This window comes from Loa loa (genome assembly GCF_000183805.2).
Source record: "Loa loa unplaced genomic scaffold supercont3.187, whole genome shotgun sequence".
NCBI lineage: Eukaryota > Metazoa > Nematoda > Chromadorea > Rhabditida > Onchocercidae > Loa > Loa loa.
In genome coordinates, this window is record NW_018108367.1 from 8121 (window position 1) to 24248 (window position 16128).

At 35.0% G+C, this 16128-nt stretch overlaps 1 protein-coding gene across 1 annotated transcript in view; it reads right to left on the reverse strand.

The window, feature by feature from the left end:
* Positions 1-3674: 3674 nt before the first annotated feature.
* Positions 3675-16128, reverse strand: part of LOAG_18068 (TAZ zinc finger family protein) — a 16798-nt gene continuing 4344 nt past the window's right edge. Inside the window, exons 10-39 of the mRNA XM_020450739.1 lie at positions 15310-15480; positions 14931-15033; positions 14332-14463; positions 13926-14205; positions 13517-13814; positions 13223-13352; positions 12894-12995; positions 12597-12713; positions 12157-12296; positions 11921-12037; positions 11661-11831; positions 11226-11383; positions 10866-10979; positions 10590-10710; positions 9925-10157; positions 9591-9734; positions 9152-9446; positions 8648-8865; positions 8250-8430; positions 7671-7889; positions 7463-7588; positions 7130-7327; positions 6818-6965; positions 6302-6499; positions 5629-5756; positions 5213-5459; positions 4898-5091; positions 4648-4740; positions 4182-4427; positions 3675-3920 (exon numbers count right to left, since the gene is read on the reverse strand). Coding sequence (XP_020305544.1) covers positions 3780-3920; positions 4182-4427; positions 4648-4740; positions 4898-5091; positions 5213-5459; positions 5629-5756; positions 6302-6499; positions 6818-6965; positions 7130-7327; positions 7463-7588; positions 7671-7889; positions 8250-8430; positions 8648-8865; positions 9152-9446; positions 9591-9734; positions 9925-10157; positions 10590-10710; positions 10866-10979; positions 11226-11383; positions 11661-11831; positions 11921-12037; positions 12157-12296; positions 12597-12713; positions 12894-12995; positions 13223-13352; positions 13517-13814; positions 13926-14205; positions 14332-14463; positions 14931-15033; positions 15310-15480 — 5163 coding nt within the window. The 3' untranslated portion in view covers positions 3675-3779. The remainder of the gene's footprint in view (positions 3921-4181; positions 4428-4647; positions 4741-4897; positions 5092-5212; positions 5460-5628; positions 5757-6301; positions 6500-6817; positions 6966-7129; positions 7328-7462; positions 7589-7670; positions 7890-8249; positions 8431-8647; positions 8866-9151; positions 9447-9590; positions 9735-9924; positions 10158-10589; positions 10711-10865; positions 10980-11225; positions 11384-11660; positions 11832-11920; positions 12038-12156; positions 12297-12596; positions 12714-12893; positions 12996-13222; positions 13353-13516; positions 13815-13925; positions 14206-14331; positions 14464-14930; positions 15034-15309; positions 15481-16128) is intronic.

The window sequence follows — 16128 nt, forward strand, 5'->3', positions numbered from 1 at the left end:
TTCTTGCATATGCATATATTGTAAGTAGATTAAAAGGACAGGTAAGATAATATAATACTTCAATAAAACTTTCCACTTTTTTCTTGCAAGTATCACAAGTTTAGTATGAAACTTTATAATTGGTAACAGGTTTACTTATTTAATGAATCTAACCATTAATTATTAATAAACTATTGGTAAACTTTCCCGGTAAACATTTCCATATACTTCTAGGGAATTTTCCCTCCCATTATTTAGTGCACAGAATTTGGCACTCACAATATTTGCAAATTATATCTCATAGTTTTGTTTTATGATTTACATTTTACGCAACATTACATATTTACGACAATTATTTGCGAAATTCGCTCGACCGCGATATGTGGCAAGGAAGTAATATATTTTCAGGAATATGACACCATCTGTACTTTCGAGAATTTCATACTGATTAAACATTATTACTATTCCTGTCACGGTGATAAATATTTAACCCAAACAATAAACATTAATTGTTGTTGTTATAGAACTATTGTTGTGCGTATTGCTTCAAATAATTTATAAGAAAACATTTTATAATTCTATTGAGAGAAAAAAAAACGGTAAAAAAGAACCATTTTGTATGAACAAAAATTCGTTTGTTTTTAGAGACAACACACAATACAACAAATATAAAGTGTCACATTAATAGGAAAAAAGAAATCAAAAAAAAGCAAACAAACGATGTAGCCAAATTGAAACATTTTCAGTTTAAAATAAAAAGAAAAAAAAATCAATTGTAAACACAATGGAACTTATTAAGAGAGCAAAAAAAAAGATATGAGGAAATATTATAATTAAAACATTGATAAATTTATAGCATCATTTCACCTCTTTTCTTTATTGCATAAATATGAATATAACTGATAAATTTTTTTTTCCTTTCTTTAACTACTTGGTATAAGCAATTCTTTGAAATATTTTCGGGAAAGCACTTTTATAAATCTCCAATTCAAATATCAGTTAACTTCATATGTTAGAATATTTTCCGAAACAACAATTAAATGCACGAAAGATCATCGTTAATTTTCGCAATTAACAAACCTTTCTAACTTCCTTTCAATCATTATTTTTGTAACTGCGCTAAGTAATAACGTACACATACACACATAAATACAGATACACACATACGCACACACACACACATACACGCACATACACGCGTGTAGCCAATAACCGATATCACAGATAACCCAAATTAAAAGAGAATGTAGAAAATAAATGAAAATGAAGGGGAGACAAAGAAAAAAAAGAGAAATAGTTTATCTTTTTGCAGGATAAAAGATAGAAAAAAAGGAATTTTATCGGATGGAAAAACAAAGGAGAAAAAATTACTATTTATAGTGCTGTTGAACATAGTAATAATCGTCAAAATATTATCAACTATTTGTAACGTAGAAATTGAAATCTGTACAAAACCAGGCATTCCAATGATGAACAAAAATTGCAAAGGAAGCAATATTGTAATGACTCAAAAATTTACAATTCAAAGACACGAAATTAATTAATCATGCACATTAATTAATTCATTAGCTAATCGGTAAAACGGCTTGATAGAGCAACTTGACAATTTGAAAAAAGGTAAAAAAAAACAAACAGTAACATAATCGTATAAAAGTAATTCAAACTTTCTGTCCACTCACTTATTACCTACACCTTATCCTATGTTATTCATGTATTAAATGCTAAAAATCATAAACAATTATAATCGTTATAGTACTTCCTATATCATTTCCACTATTACTAGAGAGAAAAAAAGATTGCCCATCACGTATCCCAAGCTACAGTCTAAATATTTCCATAAATTATTGCAAATCATGATCCTATCAATTTCCAAATGGAGAACAAGAGTAAAATTCAGCACATATACTATATAAAAAATTCTAAGATTGAGGTGTTAAAAGTTATTTGATGAAAGCATCATATCTTACGACATATAATACCAAATAATATAATAAACTCACCTTAGTCTATCTTTTCCATTTCATAGCCCCGTGAAGTAGCAACATTATGTTAATTTCTTCCATTCTTTACCACCATTTTTTGTAATATATCCAACATATCCTCTCATCTTAATAACTATAAATCTTAAATCATATTGAAAACCTGAAATGATGCTTCCATCATCAAGTTGACTTCTCTTCTCTTCGAAGAAATATGAAACGCTCTAACAAATCCAAATGAAAAATCACACACAGGTACGTACGCACACATACACACACGCACACGTGCAAACGTACAAAGACACACACACACAGATGTACACATATAATAAATACACACACACGCACACAAATACATACACACACACATATACACACACACACGCACACATACACACACACACACACACACACACACACATACGTCCATACATAAGAAGATGGAGGCAGCCACAAAATATGAAAAACATATAAAATTATTATAAAAGAAAAACAAAAATTATAGCGAATTGTAGAAAAAAAGCTAATTATACATACATATACTGACAATAATATCTGAACATCATTTTTTCATTTTATGTACGAATATTAGACGTAACATACGCCAATGCCCTATTATATACATATATAAGCACATATTGAACAACTTCAATCTTCCCTTCCATGCACTTTCATTCTTAATAAAAAGAAAAAAAAGTGCTAGCGTTTATTTAAACTGCTAGCGTTCCTTTAAGCTAAATCAATAGCAGAAAATACTAGTAATAATCGTAATATTGATCATAACTACAGTAATAATAACAGTTTACTGATAAAAACATCGCCATGGATAGTAACGCACTGACAACAATATTAGAAAAATTTTTTCTTCAGGCACCAAACGGCAATAAAATACAAGTACAATTTGCTTAAAATTATGCGCAAGCTAACTTTTCTCCATATTACCCGTACTCTTACCACCCTTTATCGTTTATAATCAGCAGCATCATTATATTTCCTAGTAAATTTGAAACAAATATCCCAAAACTTGTATTAGTTTACTGAAATCGATTTCTACGAATTGCTTCTTCCATTTTTTTTTCTCTTTCTCTCTCTCTCTCTCTCCTATATCCCGACACAGCTATACAAAAATTAGAAGCCTACACACAAAAAAATGGAAAAAAATCTATAAAAAAGCAACGGATGAATGGGGCATACCTTCATGATAATTCACTTTGCACTGTATTCGATTTCAAAATTTTACCGTAAAATTTGTCAGATCAAAGTGCTGAAATAGAGTAGATGGTAAAAGTAAACAAAAATAAGGATTAATTGTAATAACAATAAATATAATCTCAGATCATCAGAATGACATTCTTTTCACTGCGTGAAACATGTAAGAATACAGCCTAAATGGGCATAATAAATTATACATAGCAATAAGACAAATAAAACAACAACCAACAATTATAAGAGCTAAACAACAAAATGAGCCGTCATTGAAAAAGGATCACCCGCTTTGGCAGCACTATGTGTCAAAGAAACAAAGATAACAAACAAAGTGGCAAACAAGGGAGCAACCGGACAGATAAACACGTAGATCAATACACCGTCAACAACAGCGCATGGTGAATTTAACAAACCCAGTAATTTAATTTCTTAAAATCTCGGGAACTTGAAAATTGCAAACTAAACAGAATATAAAAAGAACAACTCTTACCTTCTCTTTTCTTGTTACTTCCCGAAACAACGAAGGATTCCGAAAATATTTGGAATTTTTGCGCATTACCTGTTCCTCTAACTAGCAAAACAAAAACAAGAAAGAATAACGATAGTCGCATTGTGTTATCTGTATGGTTGCTGATCTTGATTAACTGCTCCTTGCTGCATTTGCTGTACACCAGGCTGCGTCGCACCAGGCTGCATCATTGCTGATTGTGTGACATTGCTGACGGATGGAGAACGTCCAACGGGTGGTGAACGAACCTTAAACATCACCTCCAACATATACACATATGGATTTACATAATTATGAATGAATTATTATGAACATGTATCTGAAATCTGAAAATATCATTAAAAAATCTGCAGAATCCTAACACTAAAATATATCATTCTTCTTTCCAATTCATTAAAACAAAATTTATTGAAATTTATTATTTCAATTACTGCTTTCCCACTGCTTCATTACCCTATATCAAAAAACTGAAAAAAGCTAAATCGTAAAAGATGGTACAAATCGACTACCTGACTGAACTGAGACTGCATAGCTGGGCTTACAGGTTGTGGGTTCCGTTGGAACTGTTGCTGCCACTGCGGTTGTGTCATTGCAGTACCGGCCATTTGACCCTGTGAACTCATCGATGCATACTGACCACCGGGGCCGCGGGGTTGCTGTTGGCCACTTTGTGACACCTGCGATTGCTGATGTTGGTAATATTGTTGCTGTGAAACTGTCCCTTGTTGCCACTGCCCACTTTGCTGAGTTACCATCTGAATATTATAAAGAAATAGTGGTTAAACAACAGCATTAAACTAATCAAACGCATGGACATTTTTTTTTGACAGCCCAACAATCTACATCCAATTACCACGTAAATAAAAGAGAAATCCGGAAAATTCAAATTTCCCCTTGAATAATCTGAAACAGTTATCCTAATACTTTGCCCAATTCTAATGCCTTAAATATGATTATTGAAATCCAAAAAATTACTTGAGGTTGTCTTATCATTCCCTGTTGTTGTTGATGCTGTTGTTGTTGCTGTTGTATGGCACTAAGTTGTTGTTGATTTAAACTTTGTGGGATCTGCAAATTAAGTCAGTCATTTTTATTTATAATTATAAAAGACGAAGGGAAATTTTCTTTAATACTGCTTAATACTGCTTGGAAAAAAAAACAATAACATGTTTCTCTTCAAGATCGCAAGGAAATATGCTAATTATTTGAAAATTCTGGAACTTACATCTCCACCACTCCTTTCATTGCTCGTCATTTTGATGAAAGCAGCAAAAAGGTGAGGCATTTTCTTCAGATCATTCAGTACTTTATCTTTGTCTTCCGCTCGTTCTGCATTTTTAAACCTCGTTAATATTGCTTGTACCTGAGGATCTTGCTGTAACGCAGTACGATCGATCGGTTGTCCAGTATAAACTTTCGCTGAAAATAGTGATAGCAATTCAATCCGCAGCGCTCTTGGAAAATTCTAGGAATTCTGAACTTCACGAAGGGAACATAAAATTTAAAAAGGAGAATAAAGGAAAGAATTCCAAAAAAAGACCTCGTAAATTCTGCATTCCCTGCTGCATTATTGGCTGTGATTGTGAATTCTGCGCCATGGACTGTCCAAGCATCATTGGTTGTCCGGTATTACCTCCGTAGCTAGAGGATGGTCCTGCTGTTGCAGACATACCACAGGCGTTTTGCTGAGTAGCACCACGTCCATATGGTGGAGGATTCATCGGCTGTTGTGCATGTTGCATTTGTCCAACCATTCCGGGTCTTTGTATTCCACCCATTTGTGATGTCTAACATGGAAAAAAAGTGGTTAGTTTATTTTATGTAAGTTTATATCAAGCGTTTATTCCCCCCTTTAAACTTAAAGTTAAATTGAATTTACTTGTCGGCATTTCCCTTCTACATACTTTTGGTCATTGAAACACTTGGGAAAGAAAAAAAAAGACATTATGAGCAAACCATATTCATGCGTACGCCTTGCTGATGTGGAGCCTGTTGCTGTTGAACTTGTGATATTGTATGGCTTTGCTGCATTGTTGTGGGTACACCCATCATATGTATTTGTGAACTGCCTTGCACAACACCACCTGCAAAAATGCAAAGCATCATTAGCGGTAACAACAATAATCAGCAGCATGTATGCACTCATCTCTGAATAACTTGCAGTGACGTAACATATCTTATTACTGAATAGTACTTCATTTATACTGATTTACTGGTACACTTGATCCGAACTTTTACTAAATTTATTACTAACAAACCACCAATGATGTCAACGGAGAATGATATGGTTCAAAATACCGGTTGCCTTTATCATTTCAACGCGTTATAATAAGTGTTACGACATAAGAAAATCTCAGGGTACTGTCATAATGGATAAAAATACTGTTAGAATGAAATGGAATGCTGCTAATTCAGCCAAACTGCTAGTAGCTATCATTAACCAACAATCTTCTCACAGCAAATATAAGCTTTCGAAAATGCACCAGGACCGCCTATGATACTTCCTTGAGAAAACATTATGCTAATCACTACCTATATCAGTCCACCTACAAGATGTTACCGAAAATAAAGTAGTGACTAACTTTAAATAAATATTACTCCTAATTCTTTTTTACGACCAACGCCTAACCTTTCCCATGTGTCTGGTACTGATGTGGCTGTAACTGCTGCATTTGTGTCATTTGCTGCTGGCCGGATGGCATTACGCTCTGCGGTTGTCCCATTTGCATGTGCTGCATATGTGTCATACCCGTACCCTGATAGGTCTGCATTGGTCCAGCACCATGATGAGCCGCCACGGTCTGAGACATATTCATCGCAGTTGGCCCTGAAGGATGCACATCATAAAATTCCGCTGATTCTGAAAAATCGTAATTCTCCCTTTCTCTCTTGTTTGTTCTCTCTCATCTATAGCTGAGATCCATCCAAAAATCTCCGAATTACGGGAATCCAAAAGTTGAAAAATATAAAATTATGAAGAATATGAGTCATGTAAACATTCTGTAAATGATACGGCAATGACAAATGGATCCTATGGATGTCTAAACGCAAGTAGGATCTAGCGAGTGGCCAAAACAATGTCAAAGTTATGCCATCGTTAAGTCTCAGTCTCGAGAATTAGAATTAGCAAATAAACAACACTAACCGCTGGACTGCGAGGCACCTGGTGTGTTGGTTCCACCATAACCACTAGAAAGCATATCCATGCGTCGACGCATCATCATGTCAGCACGACGATTCTGTGACCTTCGTTGTTCTTGTAGTTTCTGGCGAATATTTAAGCAGAATGGAACCTAAAAAAGGGAATTAAAAAATTCAAACCTAGTTCGAAAACGAAGGGAGTACATAAACAAAAACAAGCACATCCTGAAAGCCTTTTTTACGAAAAGTTAGTACTTTCAACAGCCCCAAGAAGCATACTTATCTATCAGACATCCGCAACGATGGTTGAAATTACCTGGCATGAAGTCCCGTTGCAATGCTTGGCATGATAGCAACACAGAGCAATGAGTTGTTTGCAAATAGCACAATTTGCATTTTGGCGCTTTTTGCAACCTTTGGTGTGTTGCACAACACGCTTCATTTTGTGACATGTTGAGCGGCGACAATTTGCATCGCGACATTGACATGCGTGTACCAGTGATTGAATGCAGCGCTGTAATACAAGTTTATAGAAACAATGGATTTTGCAAAAATCTAGAATTTTGAAACAACCATAGAGCATAAATTTCCACACTCGAAACTCCGGAAAAAAATTATACTTGCCACAAAAACCAGAAAATTATGTTACCTGAATACTTTCAGTTCGTGAATTGCTTGCATCATGCTTATCTTCCACTTCCATCAGTGTACTGACTTTCTCCAGCTTGTGCGGATGCGACATTGTTTCATAGCATTTGTTGCAAAGATCGAAATCCTGCAAAAAAAAAAGTTTAAAATGATGAAATGGACGAAACAGCACCTAAAAATCATAACCTTTCATATTATTTAAAACTTACTTCACAAGTTGTACAATGCCAAATAGCTGTTCCTTGGCAACTATTGCAAGTGTACGAAAGTCCTTCGCTTTTTTCCTGATTGTGCAATGCATGGCAAAAGCATATTGTGGAATATTTGGCGCGTCGTAATGAAGAAAACTCCCAGTGTTCATCACGAGCACGTGTTAAGAATGTATCACGCCCATCCATAAGATCACTTGCTATTAATGGATCGGGATCCTGAAAAAATCGCCGGATACCTAGCTCTTCTAAAACTGCTGAAAAATGAATAAAAGCTGACTCAGCATCACACGAAGTTTGCAAAGAATCACGTAACAAATACTGATCTTCAATTCATGACGTTTCAACAGATTAATTCGCTATGCATTTGCAACCCAATCACATACATAAAAATTAAGTTCAACAACCGTTTTCGTTACTTCCTCTCCTTCCCCCACTATTATACTAGTGATATCAACCATAATATTCTTTCGGCCAACCTGATCATGAATAAATCATCTGAAGAAACTTGTTTTACGACTGTTGAGACTGATGGCTTGTTGATTCTAGCCAAATGATCAATTTGTCGACACAACATACCTTAATTTCGTTGTTTTGTGCTGATAATTCCGATTGCGGGCTCATAAGTCGAATAGTAAAGAAGACTTCCTTATGTTTCTCGAAGTTTATATACAACTTATCGGTGACTTCATTGCCGGTCTGTGAACAAACCTTTTTCTTGTTCTTCGAGTTACCCTTTTTCAAATTGTTCTTCTTTTTGCTGAAATGAGGAAAATCCCAAATTCCTTTAAATAGTAACATTTCTAGACTTTGTTATTGAAACAAATCATGGAGATTTTCTCTTCAGTTGTTGTCATTCAGATCCTTTTTCATAAGTTATGTCGCCATCATTAGCTCCCATATATGCTTATTTAATAAAAAGATTAGCATCATTTATTTACATGCCCATCTATTCACAACAAAACGATTATTATCACCTGTTCTTTTTACTTTTCCCGTTATCTCCATCATGAAACATATCATCACCATCTTCATCCTCAGCATGTTGTTGTTCTTGGCGTGCCGCTTCCTCTTGACGCTTGCGTTCCTGTTCCTCATTCTGTGCTTCACGAATGCAATCTTCAATTACATTGGGCCAAAAATCCCCTTCGAAATAGGACAGTTCCATCGGCGTCACCAAATTCTCATCTCGTGCCTACGGAAAGTAAAAAATAAATTTCAGGTATTTTATTTGAACTAAACTCTCAAGATCATCGCAAGAATAAACTAACTGTAATACGAGTCTTTCCAATAAGGGGAGAGAGGGGAAAGAACAAGACTGTTACACTCAGTAAACTCATCTACGTTTAATTCTTCAGTTGAGTAATATTAACTGAAGGGATATTGATAAATATATAAATATAATTAGAGTAGAAAGAGTATGCTTTTTGGAACAATACAATTCTAATTGACAAATTTATAAATCAAGCTCAGATACTCACTTGCTTGTATATATCTTTGTAATCAAAAACCGTATGCTCGCCAACACCTTTATCAAGCATTTTCTTATACCAATCTTGAAGGCGTTTGGGTTTCGGTATTCGCTGTTCTGGTGGATGACAGTGGAAAATGTAGTCGTCACCCTCTGATGGTGGACATGCCCAAATGTGAGCCATTGTATAACCCAACATCATTGCATAATTTAGATAACCCAATAAAATCTCGTGGTATACTTCTGTACGTAACTGTCGGGGTTGAAAGAAATGCACTGAATCCAGGTAGGCTATATATACTCGTCTGGAAAGTGATACAGTTATAAAATATCAACGATGGGCCACCATCCATCACCACGTACAGTTAAAATATTTTGGAACTTATTTGAAAACTGAAAATCCTAAACAAATCTGACCAAGCAATCACTGAGATCCCAAAATCTAATACCTTTTATTTGGTGGTGGACAATTACTTCCATATTCCTGCACATGCAAACCGAAAAAGCAAACTTCAACACCATCAATGACCTCGAAAGCAAAAATTGCTTTTGTTCGATATGGAAATTTTTCCGGAAAACCAAGAGGTCCGTACCTGAAAATTCGCCAATTCGTCTTAGGATGTCTAGTAGATCCTCCCAAAACTATATATTATCCTACAAGTAATCGGTAATTCTCCTAAAACTCGATAAGAACCATTATCTGTTCGATGAAAGTACAAATTGACTAGGTACTCAAATATTACAGTTGTCAAAATTTATGATGCCTATAAAATGTCATCTTACTTCTGTTTCATCAAAGGTTTCACTTCCACTTCTTTGTCAGCTGCACAAAGTACACGAATGATAACTTCATAATCTTTGCCAGCAGGATTATTCTTCATAAATTTGTTGACGCGTTCCTCAATGAATCGTGACAATTGGCAATGCGGTAATTTCTTGGCTGTAAAACGATTTTCTGCCGGCGCCAAATTTTTCTCACGGCGACATGTCGCGCAAATGAATCCTTCTGGAAAAACCTGGAACAAAATGGAATGAAAAAAGAGCAAAGGAAAATGAAATACTGAATGACACAGGTTGGTAAATGATAATAACTGAGAATAATGTGTAAAAAGTTGAATGATTATGCTGATTGTTAATTTATATTTTCTCTATTTTTTCCCTGTATGCCTTTATTAATAACCATTTCGTGTCAGATGTTTGGCACCATCTTATGCTTGTATCTAATCTTTATTTCTTTTAAATTCAGGGAAAACCCGTGATTATCATGTTCGAACATAAATATGAAAAAACCATAGAAACCCATACTCTAATGCAGTTGACAGAAAAACAAGCCTGAAAGATTACCAGTTAATATTAAATTTTATTCAGAACTGCTGTGCATTTGTATCCTCTTTTAGCATCATCAGATTAACTTGGGCAATAGCATAAGCAAGTAGTAAACGACTTACTTTCTTGTTGAAAAGCGCGCATACTCGATGCCATTTTCGGAAACACTTTATACATTTTTCAAATGGCTCGAAATCAATCTGATCGTTTTTCATTTGTACGAATTTCGATTTTGGGACCATACTGCAAGGAAAATTAATTTATTGTGACCTTCATGGGATGCTTTCCGACATTCCCAGAAATGATTCATGTTAATAAAAAACTTCTGGTCAAAAAACTCGTCAACTCAAATTGTAGAGGGTAAAAAACTGTAGACTTGATATGTCTATCAAGCTTACTTAGATGTATCATTTGGATTCTCACTCAAACTTATGCCACTTTCCGGTAAAGCTTCAAAACATTTCGTACAATACGTATAACGCTCCGAAACTGTCACACCATACTGGGTTGATCTGAAACATGTAACAAACAATAATTATTCCTGTTAAATATTTTCCCATTATCATTCGTTGCTCTTTGTTTAGATAGTAGTTTTAAAACTTATAACTTTCAATACGCTCATTTTTTAATTTTGTTTTTATAACAAGAAAAAGAAGTCTCCTTAAGTGGTTAATATTTCGGTATCAACAATACTTGAAGTGAAAAAATAAATATGAAGATTCAACGCAATGAATTAAAAAATTCAGAAGATAAATTACGTTGTCTCATAAACATGGTATGTCTGATCACGTGCAATGGTACACATTGATTGGCCATAACAAAACAAAGCCAGCGGTGTAAACGACAATTTTTGTCCACAGCAATAACCCATTTTTTGCATTACAGGATTAATTTCCTCCACAAAGACTTCACTCAACTACAAATAGCTTCCGTTTAATCAGATTTTAAGTCCAAATTTTAAAATTGAACAACAAGTCGTAAAACCTTATTATGACTCGAAAAACTTTGATTTAACTGCTAGATCGGCGGATTCTATTTACGCAACTAGCTCACTGATTACCTGTACAAATATTTTGCTATTTTTCGCATATATTTATATCTACAAATAATATAACAATCTCCAGCATTCTTTTTTTCCTATATCCTTTAAAATCCCTTGGAATTTCATAAAAAATTACACAAATAAAGTTAACCTTATTGCAATATTTATAAACTTTTGAATTCTTCCGATTATACAACCAAGCATTATCGAACATTAACCACATATCGTCATTGAAGTCCCACGGGTTCTTATATTCACCTGTATCCAGTTTTCGGCTTACTGTTGATAGATCCATAGGTTTTTTGACAATATCAAAATAATCCTACAATTTTTATAAGTTTAATTAACAATCACTGCTAATTATTTACCATTAGAATTTGATAAGCTAAAAAAAATGAAAAGATCGATTACCGGAATGCCAAGAATATCCGGATCAACAGGAATCCTGAACGGTATTGATTCTTCCATACTAAGAAGCTTATCCACGACAGGTTTCAAATTATTTCGTAATTCATTGGCGTCAAATACCTGGAATTATTGAAACTAAGAAAGTCTATGAAAAATTTTTTTGGATATACAGAAGTGCTTCTTTCTACTCCATTAACAGTACTATGAGCATGCGTCAACTAGTTCCTTATATCAGATACCTTATCAGGTAATTCCTTCCTTTCTTCAGTTTTTGTTTCGCCTTTACCATCAGCTTTGATAGTTTTTATTTCCGTCTTAATTGCACTTACGGAAACTTTAATCTTTTCCGCGTTTGCTATATTCGATGTTCCAGGTTTCGCTAAAAAAAAATTATCATTTATAGCAGTGAACCAATGCAAATCTATTATTATAAGCACCTGTTATGAAAATCAACTTAAAACTTTTAGCTAAAATCTTTCCGAGATTTCGGATCAAATCTCCATTCAGTCTGCTATTATAAAAAAACCTTAGTCTGCTCTTTTTTCTAACACAAAAAAATGTCCATTTTTTCTCAAAACGAAAAAATTTTAAGTCCATTTTCAAAACACTCAAAACAGCCTTCCTCAAATTTCCGTTCATCGAAAGAAATCCAATGAAATTAATCACTCCGAAAACCTACAACAACATCCAGAGGCATCTGTCGCACCTGATGGTTCGGTACCCATTGTGACATCACCAGGCACTTCCATTTTTATCCCTGAAGTTACTACCTGACCATTCGTCAGTGCATTTCCGCCTGTATGACAAACACTTTATTTCAAAAAAAATTGCAAGAATAAAAAGAAAAAATGAAAAAAGGAACCTAAATCCTTAAAATTATTGTGAATTTGAAAATGCAAGATGAATTTTAAAGAAAACCACAATGAATTACTATGACTGCTATAAATTTGAATATCCTCATGAAAGAAACTCTAACTTATAGAGGTAGACAGCCCATTCATTTGTGGTGTGCCGGTACCGGTGTTTGGTTGGAATGACGGTGTAGTTCGGTTCGGCGGTCCAGGCATATCGAAGTCAACTGAAAACGAAAGTTGAATAAGCATCTAATAGAATGAAAGTTACTGTACTAATGAAATAGTCACTGATTTTAAACATGTAATGTGATTGATAGTTTATGTTAGCAAATCTAATACCGAACAATACTAATTTCTTTCAGTAAAGTGATACTAAATTGGTTCATTAAAAATTTCAGTTTGTTATATTTAATCTAACTCATTGTACTACGTAATGTAAAGGACGAACCACCTGGCTGGGGTGGTTGCATGCCAGCCACGGCACCCGCTTGTCCTTGTTCATGTAGCCGCTTAATTTTTTTCTCTTGCAATTCTTTTTGAATCTTATAAATTTTTTCAGCAAGCAGATGATAATATTCTCCCTGAAAGAAGAAACTTTCTCTTCAAATCGAAAAAACACTAACAAATGCAAGGGTTATTATTAACTCTTGCAACTAATTTCCTTGAGTAAAATCTGATTACAGGCACAATAACTCCGTTTTTGCTATGTAACTACTTTTTGTTGTGTAAATCCTTCTATGCTTACGCGATCATTGGCTAATTCGAACATTTCTCTTTCAACTTTTCGCGCATAATTGACAAGATCTTTGATACGCTGATCGTGGATTGACGCCGGGTCGGGTGACGGAAATATCGCTTCCACAAGTTTTCTAACCAAATGATTACGCAGGTCCTCAGTTACTGCATTCTGCCACGCTTTCTTAACTACCGGTGCATCCGGAGGTGGCAAACCAATGATATCCTTGGAAGTGATGAATATGCCAGAACCTTTCCCCAATGATGGCACCAATTTGTTTGGTGGATTTGGTGATCGAAACGGATCGCTGAAGAATGCGTTTCACAAAGTTTTGAGGATGAATTCATTGAACAACAATCTGCACAATAGCAATGGTTAAATAAAATTTTCAAACATCGAAACACTTCTGGAAAACTACCTTGAGGGGTTGAAATCTATTAGAAAGGCGTTGATTGATGTCGGACCAGACGAATCATACGCTGACATGTTATGTGAATTTGTATTTGGCGGCAAAGCTGTACCAGGACCAGGCTGCTGTTGTTGCTGCTGTGGTTGTTGTTGTTGCTGTTGCTGTTGCTGCTGTTGTTGTGCACTGATTCGATTTGGCATACCCACATTATCAATCTCTGTAGCATTACCTGGAGCACATGGTACTTGTTGCACAGATCCTGCTCCAGGGGTTCCAAACGATTCAGTACCTGAACGGTCTTCTTAAATTTTGTAAATTAAATCCCTAACATTTATAATTACAGCAGGTAAGTTAAGAAAAATTCGAACAACGATAGTGTAATGAAACTATCTAATGGATGAAGTCTAGGATTTACCGGGAATGGTACGCCGGTCAACTGTCTGCGTAACGTTTTGTCTACTTTTCAACGGCGTACATACTGGACAGTCGTCACGTACACAGTTTTTCCAGTGAGAAATGATTTGTCGTGATGATGGACAGTGAGGATCTGTAAGTATTTCGAGTATTATAAGACTACGAAAGAATTGTTCGGCTACATTTCCGTACATGCTATGCTTTCACTCTCCATTTTGCATTTTCATTTTTTTTCCACTTCCAATTTACATGAACTAGTCCGATATGCAGTACACTGCATTATTTCGCTAGTAGTGCGCATGCATATCAAATAATGATATGGTCAGTCCATTAATTCCACTGTTTATTTTAATCTATCTGTTGGATTATTGGTGGAACTTTTATTTTCTGCTTCATATTAAATTATACTTTTTATATATTTATAATTTATATATTTATAATTTCAATTTCACACACACACCTAGCAATTTCACACACTAAAGCGCTCTACCCCAAAGCGATTAATACACCACAACAGTTATATCCGTTCAAGATGTATATGTCGATTCGATCCTATATTTAACAACCAGAAACAAAAAAGAAAAAAAAGCGAAAACATACAACTACAAGCGCTTCCACTATTACATGTCGTCATATGCTGTAATACACCTTTCATCGTTGAACAGTGCTGTAAAGTGCAAGTGTATCGTCCATTTGCGCCATCCTGAAACAAGCATAATTTTTCATAATAATTCGAAAGTCGTGATTCAATTCATTCATAACAACATCAATATTTCAAAACGAAAAAAAGCAGTAGCTCATACTTTCCCCACTTTTGACCCAGTACTCATTGACCCATATTACTGAGAATTAAGAATTTCAGTGCAATAGTGAGTTTAAAAGGTAAAAAAAAAAAAGTTAAGTCCATTTCCACTGAAAAATCTCGTCGTGAACAAAATTCAGAAATCTGGAAAGAAATAAAAAATAAGAAAACACGTGCCGCAGATCGTTCTCGTTGCTGGCATTTATGGGCATGCAAAAGTAGTACCAACTGCAACTGAATAAGTTTTCTTCGTCCAGGGTCCTGATTATTCCCTTGCGTACCACTAGGTGGAAGCGTACTGCTTATAGATGTCCCTTCTCGTGCTGCACTGTTATTCATGCCGGTAAACTGAAATCTTTTTTTTTTTTTGTCCTTAAGCAACTTCTTTCAGCCAGTCGAAACGCCAATTAAAACGAAACATTGGAAAAAGTGACATATCACTGCTCTGTATTCGTATTTTGAAGAACTTGAAAATCCAAATGTCAATTCAAAAATGCATCGTCTGATGAAGAAACCAGCAGCAAAAAAGGCGTTTTTACCAAAGGGAAAAGGATTGCTTTACTTAAAGTTTATTTTGACAATTTATGGTCTGTGGAAAATGCTGTTAGATGTTTTTTTATCGACATGTAAATTCTGGACCATACATTTTCTTAGCTTCTGTTAATTTCTTGATGCTTGTAAAAATTTTCTCATTGGTGAATTTTACGAAAATTAAAAATGTACAAAAACAAATATTACTTGTTGCATTTGGCCAGTGGCTGAAGCATTTGCTGCTGACATCTGAGGAGGCGGCAAATTTGGCGGTATTCCAGATTTCGGACCGGGAGCTCCTGCTACCGTCGCTGTTGGCGTACTCATTTGTGGTGGCATTACATTTCCATGAGTTAATGATGATGACGGCGGTGGTGGTGGTTGTTGTTGTTGCTGTTGTGGCGATATTGTCGAATGCTCCATCATATGCGGTATCATCTGAGGATAACAAAAACCGACATGAGG